This window comes from Rhea pennata, chromosome 10, assembly GCF_028389875.1.
Source record: "Rhea pennata isolate bPtePen1 chromosome 10, bPtePen1.pri, whole genome shotgun sequence".
Lineage (NCBI taxonomy): Eukaryota > Metazoa > Chordata > Aves > Rheiformes > Rheidae > Rhea > Rhea pennata.
In genome coordinates, this window is record NC_084672.1 from 12278686 (window position 1) to 12304525 (window position 25840).

General features: G+C 38.8%; 1 protein-coding gene and 1 long non-coding RNA gene across 3 annotated transcripts in view; one reads left to right on the forward strand and one right to left on the reverse strand.

The window, feature by feature from the left end:
* Positions 1–549: 549 nt before the first annotated feature.
* LOC134144934 (uncharacterized) lies at positions 550–7322 on the reverse strand. Its single transcript, XR_009959522.1, has 3 exons — positions 6939–7322; positions 6140–6210; positions 550–1131 (listed from the first exon to the last, which is right to left on the reverse strand). It is a non-coding gene; the product is annotated as an uncharacterized LOC134144934 (long non-coding RNA).
* Positions 7323–7444: 122 nt separating this feature from the next.
* Positions 7445–25840, forward strand: part of SECISBP2L (SECIS binding protein 2 like) — a 32381-nt gene continuing 13985 nt past the window's right edge. Inside the window, exons 1-9 of one of the 2 annotated variants that reach the window (XM_062583606.1) lie at positions 7445–7623; positions 17554–17732; positions 19007–19331; positions 19891–20026; positions 20491–20720; positions 20807–20831; positions 21621–21736; positions 24950–25081; positions 25671–25754. In XM_062583606.1, coding sequence (XP_062439590.1) covers positions 7606–7623; positions 17554–17732; positions 19007–19331; positions 19891–20026; positions 20491–20720; positions 20807–20831; positions 21621–21736; positions 24950–25081; positions 25671–25754 — 1245 coding nt within the window. In that variant the 5' untranslated portion in view covers positions 7445–7605. The remainder of the gene's footprint in view (positions 7624–17553; positions 17733–19006; positions 19332–19890; positions 20027–20490; positions 20721–20806; positions 20832–21620; positions 21737–24949; positions 25082–25670; positions 25755–25840) is intronic. The other variant, XM_062583608.1, reaches the window with a different exon arrangement.

Consider the following 25840-nt stretch of genomic DNA (forward strand, 5'->3'; position numbering starts at 1 on the left):
CAGTAACAATAGAATCCGTTCCCTTGCAAACGTTTGATAGTATTTGAGTTCCTTCAGAGCCACTGTTCAAGTTGCTAAAAGGTACTTCCTTCCATGTCCCAAGATTTTGGGATCATCATTTAAAATAAAGCTGTACTTTTGGCCACAGCAACTATGGCAGCTTGTTTGGACCATTTCTTTGACAGATAGATTCTCTTGTGGTTCTCAGAAGAGTAAAAGAAATTTTGCATGTTCACTTCTTCCATAAGTGCAAGTCCTCTAATTTAAAGGAAATGGTATGATGTAAATAGTGCAAAAAGCTGTGCCATGCACAGTCGTTGCAGCAGAAGGAAAAATGTGTAATGTAGAACAATTAATGCCACAAAATGAAAAAATAAACATGAAGAAGCCTCCTGTAGCACACATGTCTATCACCTATGTATAAGATAGCATGATAAACTGAATGTTCGTTCTAGGACAAGATTTAAATATTAACAGCATACATTTAAATGGGATGGTATTAACTTTCATTTGAAAGTTAGTGACGTTACAGAAAATAATTTTGCTCTGTAGTTGTCAATGTAAGTGAAATTATTTTCCTTGTGTTAACTAAGGGTTAACAATGTGTTGCATAAATAACATGATGCTGAATCTCTGTGAGCATTTCTCCTTTACTGATGCATATTTTTACCAGTAGATATTTTTAATTTATGTAGTCACTTAAAATAAGAGTTATTCATATGAATATAAGTTGAAATCAGTTTTTAAGACAGGCAAAGATCTTTTTACATTTCTTTTTTCCTTCAAAAATATCTGTGGGTAACACTTAATAAAACACACTATTCTTATTACATTTCTTTACAATGTATAATATAGATTTTACTTTGAAAAATCTGCTAGAATCTAGTGATGTGAAACTGGACTTAGCAAAATCAAATTTGCATATAATACTCCACATTAACTTGTATAGATGTCTAGCTGCCTCCTCTGAAGGCCTTGGGCTTCTTTTCTCCAGATCCAGAGGCACCCATTTGGATAGCCACTCTTGCAAGATTCACCTTCCCATGGAGACAGGAGACTGGCAGCTGGTTTCAGCATGTTTCTCTTCTCTGCCATTTCTTGCCGTCCTTGCTGTGGGAAGGAGTGACTAATCTTCTCAAAAGGAAGAAAAAAGAACTGAGCATAAACTTAGTATTGTTTAAAAAACAAATCTTTCTGACTGCTTATTTTAACTGAGATAGCTTTTCCCATCCCAGGTATGTGCTGGGGAGGAACATTTGGATTTTTCAAGAAGGAAATAGGAATACTGCAGTAAATCTTGTCCTACGTAGTTAGTCCCCCTTTTCTAGCTTTTAGTCATGAAGGACTAGTCCAACAGGTAAAGTACTATTAGTTTGAAAAAACAGTGAGGACTAATGTGTGTTTTAACATAGAAAATGTATGAGTCTACCTTTAATAAACTATTCTGCAGTTTGGGCATAGTTTATTTCCTACTCATGCATATAGTGCCTTAGCAGCTGCGCTGTAGGCACATAACGGAGATCTGTATAATCCCTAAGGGATTCTACCCCTTTTTGGTGTTCTCATAATTCTGAACCTGTCACCCAACTTTGTAAGCATTGTGCTAGTGCATGTGCTGCAACATTGTGAGTAGTTGCTATAGCCCACTTAATGCCTGGTAGATCTGTCTCTGATGTGGTAAATTGACCTTTCTACCTTGTCAGGAAAACTGAATAAGCAGTTGAAGAAAGATAGTGACTTTATTATTATTATTCAAGTATTACTGCACTGCAGGTTCAAGAATTGCTAAACGGCCTCATCAGATTCTCCAGTCTCAGTTCCAATTTTTAAGTTTCTGGAAATGTCATTAATTTTCCTAGCCAGAGTTTCCACAACTTTTTGGAGGTTTTAATCCACATTTTGTTTTGCTGCTATTAGTACAAGACAAACTGGAATTTTAGCTGATACCAGTAATTTATTTATTTGCAAAAGAACATTTTAATTGTTACTGTAGTTTTTTTTGTGTATGCGCATGCACATATATGTATGTACATATGCACATGCACACAAACACATACCCCCTTCATTTGAGCTGCTGGCAGCTTGTGCATTAAAACTGAACCTGAACCTCATTCATGCAAATAAAGTCAGAAAGGATGTGTGTGTGTATGTTAGAAATTATTGTCCTTAGCAAATATACTTTGGAGAAAATGCGTTCTTTTCTCATCTTAAAGTCCTTCTACAACGGATTGAATCTGAAAGAATGATGTAGTGAGGATTTTATTTTCATTTTAAATAGGCTTAGAAAGTGATTTAACAAAAAATGCAAGACTGTTAAAAATCCATCTAATAAAATAATATGATGAGGGTATTTGGAGTGTAGTCTGGTAATAAAACACTGATTCCTGTAATTACTCAGAAATTGTCAGCTGTAAAATGTTATAGCTGTATATGAAAATTGTGTTGTCAGATTTAGTTTTGAGGGGAAGTGAAGTAACTTACTTGAGCGGGAACTCTTACGTGTGGATTAACAGTAAAATGACATCACTCTGGACAGTACCCCAGCTTCCTCAGAAGCTATATGAACTATATGCAGAACTGCAGAACTATATGTCCATACGTACATGTTAATAGTCACTTTAAAAGTAAAAGTTTAGCTGCTATTCTATTATTGTTGATATATGTTGATATAAGATGTTGACAGACAGGATTATCACCTAAATCAGTGGAAAGGTGGATTGCAAAATGCATCTGCATGACAATAATTGCACATTTAGCACAAAATTTTAGATGCAATAACTGTAAACCTTACAGCAAAAGTAAAGGCTAATCCCATCCTGGCCAGATTACAAAGAGTTACCAGGCAGGATTTCTCCTGGTTGGCTCTAAAGCTGCTTTACAGCTGCTCTCAGTGGGAGTGCTGTGCTTGCTCTGACTGCTACCTAGTAGTAATCACAGGTTGCTATCAGAATCGTGATTCTCAGATTTGTGGACCAGTCACACCTAGTACCACCTTCCCACTTCAGTTGCATTAAGTTCCCTGTTGCATTTGCCTCTAGCTGCCTGTGCAGAATGTTACAGTAGTAACACCCTACATCAGATATAAAAATTTATTTGCCAAGATATGCTTTGCTTCCTATATTTGTCTTTTTCTCCTAACTATAATTATACTGAATATTTTAGTAAAATTGTGTCACTCTGGAGTAAGCTTCATTCCTACTGCCTCTTCCACTTTCTTGCTGCAGCACACCCCAAATCTGCCTGTGCTGCTGTGGAGCTCAGTTTGAGCCTGCTTATACTGCTGAAGTGGAGGAGGTGTTATTGAGCAACACTTCTTTCGTATTTTTATGCTAGTGCAACTTGGCTTACACAGGCGTTCAACTTTCAATATGAGGAGCTGCCTTGATCTTAATGAGACACTTAATCGCACCCTTATGCGTTTTGTAGAACTTTTATCCGCTGGATGTAAATAGAGCCTGCATAAGTAGGGAGTGTGAAGAGCCAGGTACATGCTGTTAGACTTGCCTGTAATACTGTGATTAATTCTGAATTCAGAGTCATTACTAAGTGCCTTTCCATACTGCTGATACATTCTGGTTTAGACTCCAATTTTTAATTTTCGTTGCCCCAGATCTCCTTGTTCCTTTGGTCAGGGTCCCCTGTTGTCTTCAGGAAGGACGTCTCCACCATCCAGAAGATGTAGCAATAAACTCAACAACTTAATAGCAAAATTGCAATCAGCTCCCACAAGTTTCAAGCACCATTTTTGTTTCCTAACTATTTGAGTTACTTCTCTTTATGTGACAATAAAAAAAAGGAAGTAGCATTAATTATTCATAAACTGTTAGATTTTAGAATGGAACACTTAGGACTGAATATTCAAAAGCTGCTACTGCGATTACTAGTTTGTTTGTATTGAATGGTTGGGTGGGGTTTTTTGTTTTGCTTTTTTTTAAATACTGGCTTCCTTAAGATTGGTAACAGTTCACTTACACAACACTCAAACAAAAAAGATGATGATGTAACCAGGTATCACGGCATAGTTGTAATAGCTGTGGAGAGAGGATCTAACATAACTGGTTCTGAGTACTTTGGCATGTTTTTCTTTTAGGTGATAATACAGAGTTAAATTTTATGGGAGACCTGAGTTCTGTTCTTTTCACCCGTGTCGCCACTCAGGTCACTCAGCGTGACTTTCTGTATTATATATATTGTAAAGATTTATGTAAATCTGATGTCTATTTAGTCACTGCCCAATTTAGATCTTAGAACTTTTTGTTACTGTTGTTTAAGGATGCATAACAGCCCCTTCAAGTGTGACCTTTATGTTGGTATGTATCTTGGGAACAAAAGAAGGATTTTATAATGAACAGCCTTGCCATAATGAGTCATTATTTTAAAAAGAAATACAGCAACTATCTTAAGAAAATGTCATAATATATATTCCATGGTCAGCACCAATTTGGACAAATTAAGTTGCATTCCACACTAACATTCTGGTCTGCTAATACAAGAAAGACAATTGTGCCTGTTGTTTCAGTGGGGTTTTTTTCACTGTTTTCTGTCCAGTTAGGCAAGTTCTCCCACATTACTCGGAGAGGAAAAGTGGCTAGGTTTTAAGTACGTCAACCTAATTTAGCACAAATAAGTGAAACGTTAAACTATTAGGATTAAAATACATTTCACTTACTACATTTCACTCATGTATTGCTTGATTCATGGAGATCTAGGTCAGGTGGCTTACTTAAATGTTTCATAATTATTTATCTATAGATTTATATCTCGTAAGTTCATCAGTGGCTGATGAAATGCAGTTTAATTGCATCAACTGAAAGCTTTTAATATAACCAGTGTACTCCCTGGTTTTACTTTCACGGCTTTTTGTGTCGAAAGAACAAATGTCATTGTTTGAAAGCCCCTGGGAGTGTAACATCATAACCTCAATTAAGCTCTCTATTACAATATAATAACCTTAAAATGGCTTCTTGAAGTTATGAACATTGCGTTTGTTCTGCTGAAGACCATTACTGTGCTAACACGGTATATTTTGTTGAAAATCAGGATGGTGTGACCACTCGCCAGAAAGTGATTTCTATCAATCTCATCAAGAAAGGTGCGGCAAAAGGGAAGCAAGTATAAAGGGTGCAAAGTTCTGCAGCTCCTCCATTTAAGAGGCAGCTTCTGTATTAACCAGGGAACAGGAGCAGCCCTTCTGTTCTCTTCATCTCTGGTCTCCATGAAGTCAACAGAAATCCTGTAGTTACATTCCATTGCCATTATACTTTCACCTTTCTCCTTTTCCCATATGATCAGTAAGATCTATGATTTTCTTGGCTGCAAACCTAAGAAAACTTAAGTCATAGAACATAAGTAATACTGCAGACTTCTAGGCAAAAGTTACACTTATATTGTGAGCCTGCTGATTTTCCTGCTAATGTGAAATAGCACAGAAGGTAGTGATAGTCTGAGCAAGTTCTATATTCAGATCATGTTTGCAAAATGAGATCTTACTGTGTAATGTAATAATGTAATGTAATAGCCACCTTCAAAATACCATATGTTATATATAAAGTTTTAATGATGAAGAGCTCCTCTAAGAAAATAAAAACACAGGGATTACATGGATTAATCCAAGATATAAAATGTTTATACAGTAGAACAAATTGTTACATATCATAATGAACATAAAACTGGAAAGATTCAGGAATTACAAAGGTTCAGTCTAGGAATCTGTAGCAAGATAGCTCTGTAAAGATGTTCTTGGTAGTTTTCCTTTTAACTTCATGTCAAATGAAGATACAGGTTTTGCTTTCTTTTCTCCTAAACCATGCCATTTATATCAGAAGCCTGGTTCTTTTATAAATGTATTTTACCTGCAAATACTCAAGAATCTGTTCCAGAATTTGCTTTGTGTTTTTTTTTTTTTTTTTTTTTTTTTTAACATAGGTATTTATTCTTTAACTACTAGTTGATTTCCTTGAGCTTCCATGGGCACGGTTTAGGAATGTTGATATAAACATTAGTGACAGAGCTGCAAATAAATAATGCTTGTTTTTTGGTAGACTAAACCCCAAACACCAGACATACTAGCTAAATGAAATGTAGGAATATTACAAATGGAATATACATGTAGGAGTGTCACTGTGTGGCACCAACTCACAGACTCAAACTCCTGATGCCCTCCTTAGATGCATAGAGGCTCACGGACTTCACTGGGGTTGCTTGCAATGCCTGTAATTAAATACAAGTGAAAATCAGGGCAGCACAGTACACGAAAGACCCATCCTAAAGGCTAGGCTGAAACCAATTTCTCAAAATTTCTCTCTTGTACTAGTGGCTATGTTGTTAATACACAAACAAGTTGGTGGCATTTGAGGTGCTCTGCTCTGAGAAGGCTGAGCGTAGAAAGGGCCAGCAGCTGCTCCTCTCTCCACGCTGCCCCGACGAGGCCCCCGGGCACGGCAGTGCTCCGGTGAGGGCCACAGACCCGGCGGTGCCCCGGCCAGGGCCGCAGACGCGGCGGTGCCCCAGTGAGGGCCAAGGGCCCGGCGGTGCCCCGGCCAGGGCCGCAGACGCGGCGGTGCCCCAGCCAGGGCCAAGGGCCCGGCGGTGCCCCGGCCAGGGCCGCAGACGCGGCGGTGACCTGGCCAGGGCCAAGGGTCCGGCGGTGCCCCGGCCAGGGCCGCAGACGCGGCGGTGCCCCGGTCAGGGCCAAGGGCCCGGCGGTGCCCCGGCGAGGCCCAAGGGCCCGGCGGTGCCCCGGCCAGGGCCAAGGGCCCAGCGGTGCCCCGGCCAGGGCCGCAGGCGCGTAGTGCGGCGGCAGGGCAGAGCGGGGGCCGCGGGGCCTCCTCGCTGCTGCGGCCCGGCTCCCCCAAACCGCCCCATTGCCTGCTTCAGAGCCGCGGGCCTGCGCCCGGGAACCCGGGGCAACGTGGTCCGATTTCTGCTGTTAAACAAACCACAGGTTCTTCCTTCAATGTCGCAGATAATTTCGAGGACGTCATCTGCCCGCCACTGCTCCCCCCAGCACACCCTCTGTGGGGACCGAGGGTCCTGCGTGCCCCCCTGCAGCGCAGCCCCTGGGCATCTTCTTCCCTCGCCGCTACAGAAGCGCCGCGGAAGCTGCAGCCGCGGAAGGGGGAGACGAGATGTTCCGTAAGGTTTTGGGGCCAATCCTGCCGAACGGCTCCATCGCGGGCAGATACGGAACTTCTTGCACCGCCTGAGCTCGGGAGCGAGGAGACGCTGCTCGTGAGGACGCGGCCGCCCCCTCCCTGGCTTTCGGGCGCCCCAAACGCGACCCTGCCGGCGCACCGGGCAAGGGCCGCGCTCCCCCCGCGGCCCGCCCCCCGGCGCCGCGGCGGCGAAGGCGTTCCGCGCGGCGTGGACCCGCCCGGCTTCCGTCCCAGATGATCCCGCCCCGCCGCCGCCGCCGCCCGCCGCCGTGGCGTAGCCGCGCTCGGTTTCCGTGATAGCTGCGCGCGGGGCCAGCGCGGCGCTGGGCGTGTGCGGGAGCGCGAGCGCCGCCAGCCCGGGGCGGGGGGGGAGCGCCAGCGCCATGGAGGAGGCGGCGGCTCGGAGCCTCCGCCGCCTTTATTAGAGCCGCCGCCCAGCGCCGCCGGAGCCATGGACAAAGCCGACAAGGTAGGTGAGGGCGGCGGCGGCGGCGGCGCGGCCGCGGGGGGCCGCGGGCTGTCAGGCCGCGCCGAGAGGCGGCGGCGCGGGGGGTGGCGGGGGCAGGGCGCGGCCCGCGGCGGCGGGGCCTGCCGAGCGCGGCGCGGCGCGGCGGCCCCGGCCCCGGCCCCGGCCGTGGGGCGCTGGCGCCTGCCTCCGCGGGGGCCGTGGCGGGCTCCGCGGCCCGGGCCCCGCGCGCCGCCTCGGCCCCGCTGGCCTTGGAGGCTGCGTGGAGCCGGCGGGGGGGCCGTGCGGCGGCCGCGCCCCGCCGCTTTGTTCGCGCGGGTGGCGGGACGTGGCCGGGCCCCCGCGGGATGTGCGTGCGGCCTCGGGAGGCCCCTGCGGGCGCCCGTGGAACTTGTCACGCCGCCGCCAGGCTCGGTCGCGGCTGATGTGAGGCGCGTCTGACGGCCTCGGCCGGCGAGCTGCGGGGCAGCGAGGTGGGATCGTTCACCTGTTCCCCACGCCGCTGGTCTCCCTAATGGTTGCCTGGGCGTTGGCAGGATACTCAGTTTGAGCTATTTTCAAGACCCTTCAAACTATAAGAAGCTTAAGTTGAAATTTGAGTAGTTCTTATGGTTTTGCTCTATGTGTGCAATGAAGTCCTTTGCAATCAGCAGTTAATTCTGAAAGATGTATCTGAAACTAATGTTTCCCTCCATAATAACCTGCCAGTTATTGCAAGTTTCTGTTTCAGAGAAATGCGTGTTGAAAATTCATATACTGAATTCATGCTGCTTCTCTGTGATTCTCAGCTGTGGCATGTCCAGCCGTTCTAGGAGTGGGGTCGGTCGATAAAATGACGTGAGCTTGCGTAGCAAAATGCATACTGAGTAATAAAGTGCTCTCTGTAATTACCTTGCTTTTCATTTTGTGCGTATGTTTTAAGGATGTTAGTAAACAGCGTATTACAATATACCTGCTAATATAGCTCCCTAAGTAGGCTTTTTTAGCTTGATAAATAAGGATTTTAAATACATTTTTCATGCGTTGTTCTTATTTCCTCTTTCTTGTTTATTCTAATGTCTGACTTCTGATACACCTTCATGTAGAGTAGCTGATCTTATACTGTAAAATTTACATTAGTTTAGTCTAATTCTTGTTTTAATAACTTGTTTTCCTTTCATTGAACTGTAACTGGTACTGTGGTACACTTGTGAAATATTTATTCTCTGTTGCTTGAGTTCTTCATTACCAGAAGTTTACACATATGCCACTGTCGAAGCAGTCTCTTTTTCACTTGTTGGAAATACCTTGTGAAAGAGCTAAGAAACATTTTGTTACTTACAGTGTAAGGTGTTGAAGCAGTTAGTATGATTATCTTAGGTAATTTTACTATTTCAGCTCGGGGTGCAGTTAAGCTCTTTGAAGCAGGAACCCTCTCTTGCTTACTCTCTTTGCAGCATACGTAGTCCTGTTGGTTCCTGGTACACTGGTGAGGCTTCTAGACAAAGAAATAATAGCTGATAAGTTTCTAAAGTGATTCAACTCTCTTGTTGCTTTTGTCTTCTCCTTGTACAGTAGCATCTCAATTAGAAGAACCCCCAATGTATTGGGTTAGAACTTTTTGTGCAATTAGATTTGAATGCAGTCTCCTTTATCAGTGTAAATGTTTGGTATGATTGCATCGGTTTTAGCTGCTATTCCTTTTTTTTTTCCTTCTTCTTTTAGTCTGGGCTCCTTTCTGCACATATATTACATGACATCTGATAAATGAATATTAAAGGATGCAAACATATGAGAACACTACTTATCCTTGTCTCCCCCTTTTTCCATCTTACTCACAGTATGGTAACTGTCCCCATTGATAGGAATAATTACTGTGAAATTAAGAGTATGAATGAGTAGGTATATTGTACTATGTTAAAGTATAGCATTTCAAGGGTAAAAGGGAGCTGTGAATGCTTTTGATAAGTGTGTATTTGAACAAAATTTTCTGTTGTCTCAGTAAATCAGTATGAGGTGTTGTGCAGCAAGAACTCCCATGGAAACCTAAAGGACAAAAAGGTGTCACATGTAGGGGTTGCCCTTCAAGTTTCTATTGACTAAATTCTGGTATGACTTTCCTTGCTGTAGTATGCTTAGTGATCTTCTGGCAGCTAATATAGAAGAAAAGAAGTTACAGTTGTTCTGAACTCATTACTGCATGATAGGTTCTATTGTGTTTTCCGTAGTGGGCGTGGAAAGTTACTTCTGTATGTCAGAACTGAAACTATTCACATTAAAACGCATATGGCTGTCAGAGGTAGTAAGTGTTGGTTATTCTCCCGCAAAAGATAAAATTCATCATACGACCTTTGGCATTTTTTTCTGTTGAAGCTGGTTGTGGTGGAAAACTAAAGAGAAACTTCTCCTCTTGAAGGTATGCTGCTGCGTCTCGATTCTCTAAGTATTGTATGTTTGTTTAGCCCTGTGATTGAGACATCTGGTTTCATTAATGTAGTTGGGAAATTAGTTGAAGTTGCAAAATCAGTGGTCCGATCAATGACCTATATTTGGTATTAGTATTGCTTAAAAATACTACCATTGTTTGTTCTGCTTGCCTTTGCTATTCTTGATGATCCAACAGTAGATGGAAGATGCTTGCTGTCTGAGTGGATCTTGTTAGCAGTCTTACATGCTTTATCCTATACGTTTTTCTTCAGTGTTTCTTACTCAAGGCAAAAATCTTCAAAAGAGACTTAAGAAGGTCAGTTAACTCCTCAGTTCTGTATCTTGCACATTACTTTCTCTTGAATCTTGAAAATACAGAATAATTGTAGTTTTGCGAAGGGATTGTATTATCTTACTACAGAATGTATTTTCTACTGTGTTTAAGTATCAATGTCTTTTAAGTTTTCTGATCATAGATTTACTTAGCATTGGCTGGTTTCTGGAGATGAGGAAACCCACTTATGTGAATGGCCTGTTTTGATACCTTTAGTGCATAGGCTTCAAAGCACTGTTATAAATATTGCTAGTATGAATTTTGAGGTTTATGTATGTACTGGTATGTGCTGTAAACTAAATAAGGTGAAGAAGAGGATCATGTTAGTAGCTTTTAGTCTTTCAATTAAGTTTTATAACTGTTAACCTTCATTTTTTCACCATTTTCCTAGAATATTCTAGTTTTGAGTTTCAAAATAAACCACTTGGGTCCAGTTTGTGCTACTTGCTTATTTTCTGTGCTCATAGAAGCATTTTAGTCTTTTAAATTTATACTTAGCTTTGTTATTTTCAGAGCACAGTACTTCTATGAAAAGAAAGACTTATGTATGGGAATTTAGGGAAGAGACAGGGACTAACTTTAAAACAATACCCTATGAAGGATTACATCAAAGTTACTATGTTTAACTTGAATAGAGTAGGATTATATTGTGTGCTGCGTTAAATGGCCTGCTGCTGGTGTTTCCAGTTGGACTGCATATTTACCATTCCTGAAGTATCTGCCACTTAGGAGTGACTATTTATAGTAACAGTGATTTCCATATTTGCAAAGTTTGTCTTCAAATAGATGAATTGTGACTTGTTTTACTACTAAAATGGCTATTTAATTTTGAAATCCAAAATTGAGAAGGTTTTGTTTTTTTAAAAAAAAATCAAAACTTTTTTTTTTTTTTTTTTTTTTTTGCGATGAGACTTTTTGTTTCCGGGCTTTGAGACAGTAAAACAGCTGATTTCATTAGAGCCCTCTGAAATGTAGCATCCGTATCTATTTTCTCACCCTGTAAAAGGTAAGATAGATATCCAAGTGTTCTCTAGTGAGAGAGGAAAGCTGTCAGAGATCCCATTTAATGAAAAAATAATGACATTAAGCTACAATGAACAAAAAGTTTTCTAAGATTAAGCATACAATACTATAACTATAGGACAAAGTTTACCAGTCTGTTCCTGCTTGTGTCATCTTCTGTCTTTGCAGCTGTTGATGACTACAGTAGCTTTTATAGAGAAAACAAAGGATCCCTTCAGTATATAAGCGGTCTTGAAAGAGTTGCAATTGTTGGCCTGAAATATGTAATGAGCTACCGCAGAACATTTTGCAAATCAAAATTAGGGATGTCGACAAAAGACTTAAGTGTAAAGCTTGATTTCTTTTGAAGGCGTATGCTTCCGTTAACAAGCAACTGATTGAAAATTTGATGCTTCAGCGTATCTTAAATTTATAATTACAAATTATATTTAAAAGCATGATTATATAATAATCATAAATTATAGTTATAAATTATATAATTTATTATAATTAAAATTTTATATTCGTAATGGAGTTTGGTTATCGGGGCCAGTTTCAATAAGATTTTGCTCAGCTTTGTGGTGTAAAAGGTTGAATAGGCATGAAAAAGTCAAATTCCGGAATAAAATTAGATTTGGTCCTATGATAGTTGCAAAGTTTGCCTTACATTGCCTGATCAAAACCATCAAATTTCTGTTAACTGTTTATAGTCTGACCTTGCATGTATTGGTGTCAGTGGCAAAACACTCTTCAGTGAATGCAGGATGGAATAAATGACGGTACTGTAAGAGCAGTGAGAGAATAGATTAGTATCACAACTGCTGTTGTAGAGGGGTAAGTGTAGGAGGTTTTTCTCCAGAATTCTTTAGCATTTTGGCATAGATCTTTCTTCTCTAATTCTTTCTTTGCATACAATTATAAACCAGTGGCATGATCAGTCATGTCATGTTCTGTTCATTTGTCACTCCATTTTTATTGCATGGATGAAAATTTGCATTTATCACTTTGATTTATGCACCTATCACTTCTGAAACAAACAAGGCTATTTAAAAATAGGATCCAGTCTCGTTTACTTCATCTGTATTGATTGCATTTCCACTGAGTCTAAAGTATACCAATAGTATTAAAAAAAAAAATGTTTTGGCATATTGTTTGTGTATCTAGCCATAGAAGCTTAGGAGTCAACTTGCTAAATTGGAAGGCTCAGTAGAATTTCAGCTGAAGATTTCTTTACTTCTCCAATGCTATGATAAGTTAGCACTACCTTTTCTTATTGCTTAATTGATGTTTTTGTTCCTCTTGCTTTTTGTTTCACTTTCTCTTCTCACACTGTAAAAGGGAATATCATTTATTTTGTTCTGACAACGCATTAGGAGCCAGGAGACCTAAAATGCCCTTTTATTTTTGTGTTTGTCTTCACCAACCCTTTCTCTTAGCCAAGACAACCACAACCTGAAAAATTTTGCTGAGATAACTTTGGGCAAATTACTTAGCCCTGCTTTTTTGTTTCCTTCGTCTGTCAAATGAAACCACTGCCCATCTGCGAAATGCATTGGAATGTCTGGATAATCATTTTGGAGAGTTGATGCTGTTTATATTTGGGGTTGTTTAGCAGTGTGACCTAACTAAATGCATTTGTTCCCTTATTTCTTTAGGTTTAATAAACCATATTCTTCTTTTTTTTTTCCCCTGAACACATAGTCCATGTAAAGAGTTTTGTAGTATTTTTACCAGTCCCTTTAAAAAATTTGAAGTAATATTTTGAAGGTATTTTTTCGAATTAATAACACATTTAAGCTGTCTTTCTGCTTTCTATCCCAAAGAGAAAATGGGGAAGATCAGTTGTGTTGAAGAATGCTTTTGTTATGCTGACCAAATGACACTGAAATATTTCTTGAGGGTTTTCTTTTTTTCCTCCAAATTTTCATTTATTTTTCTGGTGAGTTAGCACATACATAGTGCCCACAGAAATAAAATACTAAATTTAAACAGAAGTATTTTGCCTAAACTCTTTTTACAAAAGCAAGTAGCTTGGATACATTTTTAAAAAATAGAAGAAAACGATGTTTATGGTATGGTGGATGAAAAAGATTTCTGAGATAGTTTTGTTCCTTTAAATAAATAATAGACACTTGCAAAACTTAGTAGGCAAAAAAACCTACTCGATGCAGTTGTGTATGTTCATGACTGTAGGATGTGCTGTATTTTTATTTTACCACTCTGGCTAACCTAAACACTTAATCACTATGTTCTGTATGGCCCATAATATATCAGCTAATTGCTCCGTCATAGGAACAGTTAATCATTACCTGTAGAAGAGACATGCCAACAGGAAAGAAATCGTTAAAGCTGTCCTTCAATTAAACAGAATAATTCAAATGTTATTTTGCTAAATTTGTCAACTTATATAATGCCTTTTTCTTTAAATTTTTTTAAAAAGGAAAAAGTACAGTCCTATATATACTAGAAAGATTTAAAGAAAGTTGATACTTCTCTATCCAAATACTTTGTATAAATCACCATTTTTAACTTTTGTGAAAGAAGGTTGGATAAAACATGGTCTTGGAAAAGTTCCTACTAGAATCATCAGATGTTCTGTAATCTTAACACACTCACAATCCGTAGAGCAATATTACTCATGCCTTAACAGGTAGAGGTAATCTTCACAAATTGAAGAGATAGCAAAGAGCCTATAGCAGCCTTGCTGATGGAAGTCATTCAGCTTCTGATTTCTGTCTCTTTTTTTAAAATACTCTATCTGAAAGACTCTGCCCTCGCCAGATTAATAATGAATGGTGATGCATGTAATAGAAAATCACAAAAATTCATTGTAATGAGAGTTCTCCAAGTGACTTGTTCTTAAGGAATGATTTTCCTATTTTCACATCAATCTCCATGAATAATACCGGGAGAGAAGAGGCCACAAGACTGGGAAGTGCTTTAAAAGAGGGAATCTTTTCCAACATAAATGGCAAATAAAATCTTTTGACAATTTTCTTAGCACCTGAATAGTTTTTAATTAATACTTTGGCTAAAATTCAGTTAGGAGTTGCTGGAAAATACGGACCTGCAAATTAGGAGTAATCATTTGGAAGTTTTCAGCACTTCATAAGAATACTGTATGTGTAAAGACTTCAGCTTAGTTGTATAGTTGAATTTTATATGGATGAGACTGTTCCACTGGGTTCTGACAATGTTCGTGTTATACAGCTTTGTAGACCAGCCCACAAATGAATCTATTCTGGTGCAAATATTGTTTTCCTGACCATCTTGGAATATTATGGGGAAAGAAAAGTCTCTGAGAGAGATTTGAATGTCATCACTTCTGTCGCTTATTACATGATCATTGTACTTAAAAACAAACAGATAAAATCACCAGGTGTTTAAGTTTTTATCCCCATGGTGCTGTGTGTTGAAGAGAATGCCCTGAAATTTTGCAAACGGGTAAATGAGTCATCAGGTAGCTAAATGATACACTTGAGGTGAAAGAACCTCTGGGTAGAATCAGGAATTTGATTTGTGTTGCACAAGTTCTGTGTTACCACTGCAACCACACCACAGTTTTTTTTCTCGGAAGATAGCTTCAGGAATTGGAAAAAGAGTTAATATGAAAGGATTTTTTTCCTAGCACGTAATGATCAAGAAATACGTTTAGATGATACTGAGGCAATTGCTTTACTGTAACGCAAACCTTGTTGAACAGCAGGTAGTGATATCTCTATATTGGTTTTTATGCCTGGGTAAAGTTCATGCCACATCCCTTTTTTAGAACAGTCTTTGCTAATCACTTTTTTTGATAGAGATAACCTATCCTGTCACTAGCTGAAATATACTTTGTTGTTCCTGTTACTCCAGTTCCGCTTTGAGCCTCTTTACAGATGATTTATTTTCCTCTTCTGCTTGCTAATAAAACTTCATGTCTCTTATGCTAAAGTTCTATGTGCAAGTGATTGATGTTTTTATTAATTAAGTTTATCAGAGCGTGGAGGTGTTTTGGTGGAGGGGATGTTTCTGCTTTCCCTTCACACTTCAACAAGTCTGAAAAGTAGAGCAGCTTCTCAAGAAATATATTTTCAGTATGTGTTCCCCCTTTTTCCCCCTCTCTTTTCCACATAATTTGGGGGAATTCTTAAATAATTCAATTATAAACAACCTTTGGGCTTCATTGTGATTTGCAGAATGTCCTGTCATCAAAGTTAAGAATGTAATCCTTGATCTCAAGTTAATACTTAGACATCGTGCAGACGATGCTCCATTACCCCAATGAAGCTTTCACTTGGTAAGCTTCCTCCGGTGTTTATGAAGTTCGTTTTGAGCAAGGTGGGCAGTATTTGAATAATTGAATGATACTTAAATAGAAAATTATCAAATAACTTTTCAAACAGGGAAGAGAATTGATGTTTACAGAAAATAACTAATGGTGAAATTTGAGCTAGTGCTGCATTTGATCTCATGAGGGAGTTATAAATGAGCAAACTTGACAATGGAAGGAGAAGATTAAACCCAGCGATAGACAGACACTTAACCTTTCTTGCAGGAAAGGTTTGGTTCCAGTTCTGTAAGTCGTCAGAACAGCTCTTACAGAATGACTGACTGTCTTTGTAATTACATAGTTTCGGACATCATGTGTGGTATGTATAGAGTTTAAAGGATTCACCACCTAGAATTTTTGACTTTACGCTTTCTCTGACAATTTCAGAGATAATGTTACAACAGCATGTTATACACATTGAATTATATACCTCTATTATAAAAGTACCTTTACTGATAGTTATGATAATTTAGTACTAAATACAAGCCTTCTGTGAAATTTAGGGAGCTCTTACAGTCTCAACTATCTTCTCTCTCTTCTTTCTAAAACACTATATGATAGCAGGATACTTGCCAAATTAATACGGGGTCTGGCACTGTATTGTTTTTCAAAAATACACTTTTTCTAGAATACACCTGTAGATTCAGCTTTTGGCAGTAAAGCTGAGATGTCTCAAGGTAGGTTGTGGGCTTGCCACAAAACGAGAACCCAGGCTGACCACCACGTGGTAGGTGTGAATGCCTGTTGCAGCGTTCCTGAGCTCTGCTTGTTAACTAATTTTGCTCACGTGGATGTCCTACAGGTAGCAGCATATAATGCTGTCTGCATGTCAAACCTTTGCTTTTCCATCTGTAAAACAGAGCATGTCCTTGTCCAAATTAGGCGTTTCCTTTTGGAATAGTTTCTTGGACAGATGGAAGGAAAAGCTTCTGGAGATCTTCTCTGCTTTAGAGAGAGCCTATCTAGAAACTGACATTCTATGAGGCAATAAATGTGAGACAAGTATAATGAAGTTGTAATCTTGGTACAAAAAGATGCTTTCTAGCTAAAAGTAGTTTAGAAGGTGATATAAAATGTAAAGGTACTTTGGATTTGCAGTCCTCTCTGGAACCGAGGCTCCTTCTGTAAGCTGAACAGAGCATTTTTTTAAATTGTGTAAATATAAGAGCCATCTAGTCTATACAAGGATAAAAATGTGGGTTAAAAAGCTTTAAATTGTTGAGAATACTTTTTTTTTTAAGACTCTTTGAGGAGGAGAATCTTTTTTTTTTTTTCTAGGCAGTCTTTAATTCCCTCTTCGTGGCAAAATTAAATCATATTCTTAATGCTTTAAAATACGTTAAAATGTGCAGATGGCGTGTGGGGGGGGGTTCTGTGATACACTGTCTATTTTAGCAGTAAACCTATGGTGGCTGAAATCTTTTATAATTGCCTAGGAACATGATCAATTTTACAGTGTAGACCAGGCATTACTACATGTTCCATATGTTGGTTTCAGTTATGAAAGCCTACACAGCTGTGCTCCACCTACAGTGCTAATCCAATTGCTTTCTGTGCTCAGACTAGTATCTGCTCTGCAAGATCTGAACTTCAGTCTCCTTTTAATTAATTGTTTTTTGTATAGCACTTTGCAAGTGTAAAGGGTAATACAAATGCTAAATGTTGGTCATCTGTATTGCAGCCTGGGATTGGAAGGTTGGAGCAAGCAATTGCCAACTGTTCCCCACCTCTTTCAGTTTGCTGAAGAAATCCTGCAGTCTTGTCATCCTTTTGCTTGCTATTTGTGTTAATTGCCATAGACCTTTATGAATCTTTAAGTTTTTTCTAAACAGCTTATACTTTTCTGTATTTAATGAAGACATTGTTTCTCTTTCTTAAGAATGTCAAGCTGTCAGCTGAAGTAGAACCATTTATTCCTCAGAAGAAAGGTCCAGAAACACTGATGATCCCTATGGCGCTTCCTAACGACAGTGGAGGAGTTAATGGCGTGGAACCAACTCCTATCCCCAGTTACCTGATCACTTGCTATCCATTTGTACAGGAAAACCAATCCAATAGGTAATACTTGATTTTAGTCTTTTATCACAGATAATTTCTTTTTAAGTGGGTTTCAACTTTAGTCAGACTTCAGGAATAAAAGTGATAGTCAGCTATATATTCATTTTGGTTACTGTGTTTAATCTTCTGACTCCTCACAGATGAGGATGAGGTTTGTGTCCCATCTTGTTCCCCTCACCCTTATGTCCTTCTTTTTACTTTCATATTCCTTGTTCCTTTTCTTGCCTTTGCTATAGATCCCTCATAAAGTCATCTTTAAGTCATTTTGCACCTTCTAGGCCAGTCATGAGATCTATCTCTGAATCTCTTGAGTCTGAAATGAGGCTCCAGGTGTCCTACTTTTCTCCTGCGGTGGCGAAACAGTATGCAGCTGACACTATTGCAGCTGACAGTCTGTCTAACCAGCTTTCTTTGCATTATTAGTTATAAGGCATTGAGTTTAGAAACTGTTCTAGCCCAAATCTGTTGTTCTCTAAATGCACAGCTTAGATGGTGATCATCTTGTATCTGTTCCTTGTATTTGTTAGTTGGTGTTGATTAACTTAATGTTTGCATAGAGCGGCACTTCAAAGTGCTGTTGCACTTAAAGAATTATTTTTCTTTTTACTTATTCAAGAGTTGCATACTGGAAGAAAGAGAATTGGGTTCAGTTTCCATAGGGGGTCTTTTTGTAGTATGCTGTATCACAAATGAAAATATGGGAAGAAGCCCCTATGCTTGGTTTCGGTAGTAAGTTTGTAGATACCTGTTTTTCTGCATGCTTCTTAAGGCCTATATTTTCGTTTTGAGCGAAGTATAAGTTGGTGACTTCCTCTCTTAATTCACACAAGTGTTTGGTCCTGAGTAAGCTAATGAATATCACTGTTCTATCTATCTGTAGGCTTACATTGTGTAAGCTCATGTCCCTACTTAGGCAATATATGCTTTCTGACTTGCTGGAACAGTGAAGTAAATGGGCCCAAAGTGCTTGTCAAAGCAAATGGCTACGTTTAAGTACTAAGTTTAAATTTAAATAATAAGGTTACACAGATGTCAAGATAAGTAAAACTTTATCACTTGAATGTCATTTGAGCTTTTATATATTTTGTTAATGTCATTTAATTGTCATCTTAAGAAGCTTTAACGACTTAGTTTTGCTATTAAAAGCAAAGAGTCTACGAAATATATATTTATCTATATAGATATTTTCTAATGAAGGTGTGGTGTGGTGGTGGTCTGAGTTTTTTCAGGGGAAAACTTCCTCAGCAGCCTTTTTTTCCTTTTAATTTTTTCAGGCAGTTTCCATTATATAACAATGACATCAGATGGCAGCAACCCAACCCAAATCCTGCAGGACCATACCTTGCTTATCCTATAATATCTGCACAACCACCCGTTTCTACGGAATATACATATTACCAGCTGATGCCAGCCCCATGTGCTCAGGTCATGGGTTTCTATCATCCCTTCCCTACACCTTATTCTGCACCCTTTCAAACAGCAAATCCTGTAAATACAGTTACTGCAGAATGCACTGAGCGTCCTAACCCACCAGGCCAGGTCTTTCCGCTATCAAGTCAGCGAAGCCGAAGTGGTAACAGGGGACCAGTCATTCAAAAAGTAAGCATACTACTGACCACATATTGGTAGAATAAACAGAACCATATAGAACATTCCTTCACACAGGAAGCACTTACTTCATTTGAGCAAGAATATGTATGGCAGTAGTATCAATGAGGGAGGAAAAGTAGCAGAAAATGTGTTAATCGGAGTAATATCTCTTTGTATAGTGACACAGAATTTATGTTTTATGTTAAAATGCTTGAATAGGCTTATAAAACCTTATTAGCGCAATAAGGGAAACTCTCCTTTCCAGTGCCTCTCCACTAGTTAGGTTTGAGTTTAGAATTAGTTTCTCAGAGAACAAAATACAGCCATACTTTGTTTACCTTTTGTTATGATGTGGAAGTATCATAATAGAGTTCATGCAGGAAACGGGGGAAAAGTTAATAAACCAAAAATACAGAATTGTCATAAAATACTTATGTATTTGTCTCTTGTCTTTAAATATGTCAATTCTGTACAGAGTGCTAGAACTTCTTATTTTGTTTAGTTTGATTACAACTCTGAAGCCAAATCATCTGGCTTATGTGCGTATATGGCTAATCTTTTAAAACAGCAACAACAGTTACAGACGCACATAAAAAATAAACGGCCTCCGGTGAAAAATGTGGCAACCCAAAAGGAGACTAGTTCATCGGGTCCTGAGAACAGATCGAAGATTGTTTTGTTGGTTGATGCATCACAGCAAACAGGTAACTTCTTCTGTATTTTCTGTGTGTTCTAAATGTATAGAACTACATTTCTGTCACCATGTTTCCTGGAACAACAATGTTTAAAAGACAGCTGCTAAAGTGGATCTTTTGCTGATCAAAAGGGATTGAAGAAAAGGTGCTAGTGCTTCCAGAGACCTGTTTAATATGTGAGATAATTTTGCAGGGATGTGGTATTCCTTCTGAGGCGCAAAGTGACTCTGAGGTATTAAAGACTTAGACACTGTCAGACTCTATACTACTGGAGTTGACTGTTATTAATAGTTGGAAGACTAGACCTTATCTCTTTTTCAAGTCGGTGCTATCATTAAAATAAATTTTACTAATGGGAAGTAACTGTCATATGGAAAAAAATTGGCTTTTTTTGGTAGGTAGGTTTTTCTTTTCTTTTTTTTTTTTTTTAACAATTCCTGTATAAGTGATTGTATTTTTATTCTGTTTTGCAGACTTTCCTTCAGATATTGCTAATAAGTCACTGTCTGAGAGCACGTCTACAATGCTTTGGAAATCAAAAGGCAGGCGCAGAAGAGCGTCTCACCCTGCTGCAGAGTCCTCTAGCGAACAAGGCGCGAGTGAAGCAGACATAGACAGTGATAGCGGTTATTGTAGTCCAAAGCATGGCAATAACCAGGCTGCAGCCATGACTTCAAGAAATACAGATTCTTGTGCAATGAATGTGCGTGTACATAAGTGAATAATTTAGCTATGTTTGTATGCTGCACAATAATAAAAACTATTGAAATGTTTGTTTTTCCTTTTCAGGTTGTAGAACCAGCAATAAATACAGGTAAGCATTTTCTTAGCTAGTAAGCTGTATCGTATTTTGCTGGGTCATTTTGCTAGGAATAGCCTCTGTCTACTTCAAGTGTGCTGTTCTAACTGATTGGATACTTCAGAAGTTCTCTACTGCCTTTTGCTTCACCACCACCACCGCACTCCTTTCTGTAGCTGCTTGCTGAATGGATGGATAAGTAGTTGGTACTAATGATTTATTAACAGTTGTTCTTTTAAGGGACAAAATAGCAGAAGACTCCAAATGGAAGCATTCAGACAAAGTTGTGTTTCTGTTGTAGTTATATCTTATTCTTTTGCTTCCTTACCCTTTTGGACTGCAGTTATATTCATGTTTGAGTAGTAATGACACTCCTCTCTACAGCTCAGAGTTAGAGCTCTTACTTCTCTAAAACTTCTAGAAAAGTATTCATTTGCTTCTCAAATAGAGAAGTACTGTAACATGAGCAAATGTTCTGTTTAGTTTGGTAATAGTGAAAAATGCTGGTGGCTGTTTATGATTGGACTGAAGATTCGGGATATGAACCTGAGATTTCATTTATTTGATTGCTACTAATGATCAATTTTGGCAATTTGTATGTGTGTAATTTCACCCTTTCTATAAAGGCAATTCTGCTAACTTCTAGAAATAGCAACAGAAGTAGACTTCAGAGGAGACTTAGTCTTTCTCGAATAATTTTCTGTTTTAAAAGTATGTTCCTGGCTTTCATGGTATGTGTGCTCATTATGATACATTCTGTCATACTAACTCATTTTTCATAGGTGTCACTTTTGTCTCTTTCAGCTGGTGTGAGCTGGACTAGTGTAAATTCCCAGGCAACTCAAAAAAAGCCGTGGATTGAGAAAACTCAGACTTTTTCTAGAGGTGGAAGACAAGCTGAGCAAAGGAGTGGTTCACAGGTAGGTTGTTAATGGCTCTAAACTTAAGCGCTCTGTTTCTTGTACTGTATGAAAATAGCAAATTTGAAATGGATTAGAAAATCAACATGCAAAGAATAATCAATGAAAATGGTGACTAAAAAGTGTAGAAACTCAAGCAGGAAATCAGGCTGAACAGACACCTCCAGATCATGTATTTCTTATGCTACCACTATGTATTTATGATTTCACATACTTGCAATTTTCTGTCTATAGTATGTTCTTAACATGCATCTACTTAGGAAGTAAGTTACATGTATAAACTAACTTGTGAAATGAAGACAGTGCGGGTGAATAGAAAAAAACAATGAGGTGATTTCTATACAGGAATGGATTTGGAGGGGGAGGAGGGAAGAAAGGTAGGTTTTTGATCTGTTCACAAGAATCTTGAACTTTATAATGAAAGTGGTGAAACAGAATCTCATGTTCTCACTCTTGTTGTCTTTGAAAATGTTTTTCTATTGATGTATCATATTTTTGACTTATTAATAAAAATATCAAATCTCTTTTGTGCTAAAATTTGAAAATATATTTTAATAAAACTTTTGTGGGACAGGATTTCTGTAACTGGTGTGTGAAAAGAAACTGGCCTTTCTGATTTTGGTCATTTCATTTGGGAGGGAGAGGCAGGTTAAAATGACTGTTTAGCTAAGACTCCATTTTTGTCCATATGTAGCTATTGCAGAGATGAACAGTAGAGCTTGAAATGAGAATTTCTTTATCATAGGCATGTATGTATGTGCATTGAGATACTTGTCCTGTTCAGATCAAGTTAGATGGATTTGTGGATTTGTCTTGAATCTTTCGCTTTGGTAGGCTTTTGTTCTTATATTAAGAAGCTGCTTGTCCCTTGTATCTGGCAGTTGAGCAGTTCTAGATTTGGCCACAGGGAGGGAGGTTGTCTTTGTTCTATAGTCAAATAAAATGCTTTAATAAATCACTTTTTGTGGTTTATGGCATTGAGAGAGTAAGAAGAATTTTTTTTTCTTTTCATCCAGTAGACTCTTCAGACTTTAAATATGGCAGTTATTTTAGATCTTTAAAAACAAGGCTGGCACAAAGTTTTAAATGTGATTTCACTAGCCAAATTCACTGTACTTCAAGACAGATTTTTTTTTCTAGGAACTGACTGCTTTCCCTTTGAAATTAAACTTGCACCCTGTCCATAGCAAGTTGTCTTGAGAAATATGCTAATACAACTGATCTAGAATTTCACATTCAGGATATGCTTCATTTTTGGCCAATCCCCTCTTGCATCTGGCTTTCCACCAATCCTTCACTCCATAAACAGAAGAATGTTTATACCACATTCTGAGATCTCTTTTGTCCGGAGAACTCTGCCCATGTATTGTTATAAAACACATGTTGAAAAGGTAGTAATCATACACAGAAAAAAAAAAATGTAACCAAAGGACTTTCTCCCACTACAAACAGTTCCTCAGGATTCACATGTCAGTTCTGAGGAGTCATCAGCAACTCCTGTGCTTTCCTTCATCTTTGTCCAAAAGAACCCCGCTTCAGTACTTTTCAGATATCTGTGATCATAAATTAGAAATTTAGAGGTGAATGGAGATACTGTATGCAAAAAGTTTGCCAATATCACACTTAACTGCTACAAGAAAAAGTTTTTGAATTTCACATCTTTAATGGGTAAAGCAGCAAATGTATGGTGGTATTCTTGCAGTAGTCATTACTGTCTTTAATGAAGGCTATGGCAATATACAACAGATACTTATTCTGCCTATCTCTATATTGAGCCAGGGTTGCTGCTTTGCTTTAATTTCGTGGTTACATCATTTGAATCCAAAAGCATTTTGGATGCTGACTTTGTCAGCGTTTTAGTTACTGCTTTGGTGGTGGAGGCAGCCTTATGCTTTTGCAAAGAGCTCGCAAAAATGCGTTTTCCTCTTCTGTTGCTTATTGTGTCTACACCCATGCTGAGTATGGCTGTTGAGACCCCTCAAGAAAAATCTTCTGGTTTTGGCAGCTGACTTTCAAGTCCCTTAACAAATACAAAACATTTCTGCAGTGAAAGAAAGCAGAGATTCTCTATAGGTTCTGCTGATGTGACAGTTCTGCCCTGTAATGCCTATGTGGTGCAAGGGTCAGATTATGATGTAGTTCTAATGTTCTGCGATATGTAGTCTGAATGAGGTGAAAGTTCTATGTTTGAGGGTAGCTGTACTTTTGTATCCTTGGATAATTTGTGTGTGTGTGTGTGTGTGTGTGTGGTTTTTAAGCATCAAGACAAACCTAGGTGAATCTGAGGATTTTAAAATTTAGTGGGTAGTACTGGAAGCTGCTCTGTTCTTTTCTACTTTGAAATACTACTAAAATGTACCATAAAAGATCAGTATATCAGAGGAATAGCGGTAAAGCGGTCCAGCAATGCTGGATTTAGTTGCTGAAATATAAATTCATTGAGGCTTTTAAGAACAAAAAGCTGTTTAAGTTATCCATTGACAAAGTAATGTGAGTTAGAACACTAGTAACATAGACTCGGTTTTGTAAGGAGTACAATTGACAGAACTTCTTCAAGAATCTGTTTAAACACAAGTGGTGGAATAATGTTCTTAATCTGGATTAAGATCATAATTGAAGCTTTCAGCTGTAAAACTAAAAAAACAGAAATTAAGACTTGGCAAAAACAGGAGTGTGTTACAGGCATACAAAATCTGCTTTGGCATTTTGGTTCTGTTCCTTACTAATATTAAATGGAAATGCTTTGTGGAAATAAATTCCCATTTGTGTTCCAGCTGGGTTGCTTTGCTGGGATATAGTTTTGTTAAGGCATCTAAACCATCATGCTGTAGAGTCACTACTTCTGTCTTTTAACCAACGAGCAAATGGATGCTTATACGAAGCAGAAAAATTCTGTAGAAAAGACACCCAATCAGTAAAGTTAAAGATTTTTTTACTCTGGTATTTCGCGTTTCATATGATGTCTTGGAAAGCCTCTCAGGGGGAAAAAGAAGAAGGAAAAAAAAACTGATAGCATCTGTAGATTCCTTTTTTCCTCTCCTCCTCTCTTTTAAAGCAAAATCCCAAAATACATAGCTTAATAAATCAAACTTCACAAAAACTGTACCTCTCTTGTTGCTAATTAGTGAACGTGAATGCCTTGCATGCATGCACACACAGGCACGTTTTGAAACATTGACGTTGCAAAATATTGATCACATCCCTTATTTTTAGTCCGGTTTCAGATGCAGAGGCCACAGCACGTCTTCAGAAAGAAGGCAGAATGTGCAGAAACGACATGAAAAACCTCTAACTATGAGTCAGTCAAGTAGAACAGAGCAGAGTCCTGAACCTTTGTATTTTGAGGTAGTGTTCTGTAAAAACTACTTTCGTATTACAGTGAGATAAGTTAACACTGATAGTCTCAACATACAGATAAATGGTCGTCTCAACAGGGAGAAGTTCTAAAGCATCTGACTGAGGTGTGCCATGTAGTGCACTAATTTCACTTACTATACAGTGCTTTCAATGTATGTGTGTGTATGTGTCTGTACAAAAACTTACACTGGCATGTCATGGAAAGTGTGAGGACTTTTTTTTTTTTTTTTGGTGGCCAACAGATCAGGTAGATAACTTTTAAGTAGACTTTTATCTGAGAATAAAAATTAATGTATTTGGTGATACTTATCTAATCGTACTTAACTTCTTTAATGTACTATGGCAGTTTAAAATTTTTTGTTCATTTGTTTTTGAAAAAGCTCATTGAGATATAGAAATCTCCTGTTACTTTAGTCATCATGTCCTATTTTTCTCACTTTTAAGCCCTTCCAGCTTAAGATGAAACTTTAGGTAGGGATACAATTAATTCATGTCTAGTTTTAGCCATTTTGGTTGATGCTTTTCATGTGCCTTTTTCAGTTCCATACTTGCCATTTTTAATTTGTATATTGTTTAGGATGAAGATGAATTTCCAGAGCTAAATAGTGACAATGGGAGCAGCAGAAGTGCTAACATGCAGCAAAAGATTTCACCCAAAGTAGTAAGTAACTCTTTTGGTTTGGAGAGGATTTTTAAATAGAGGGAAGTTGTTTTGAGATTATAATAATGTTAATATTCTTTTATGAC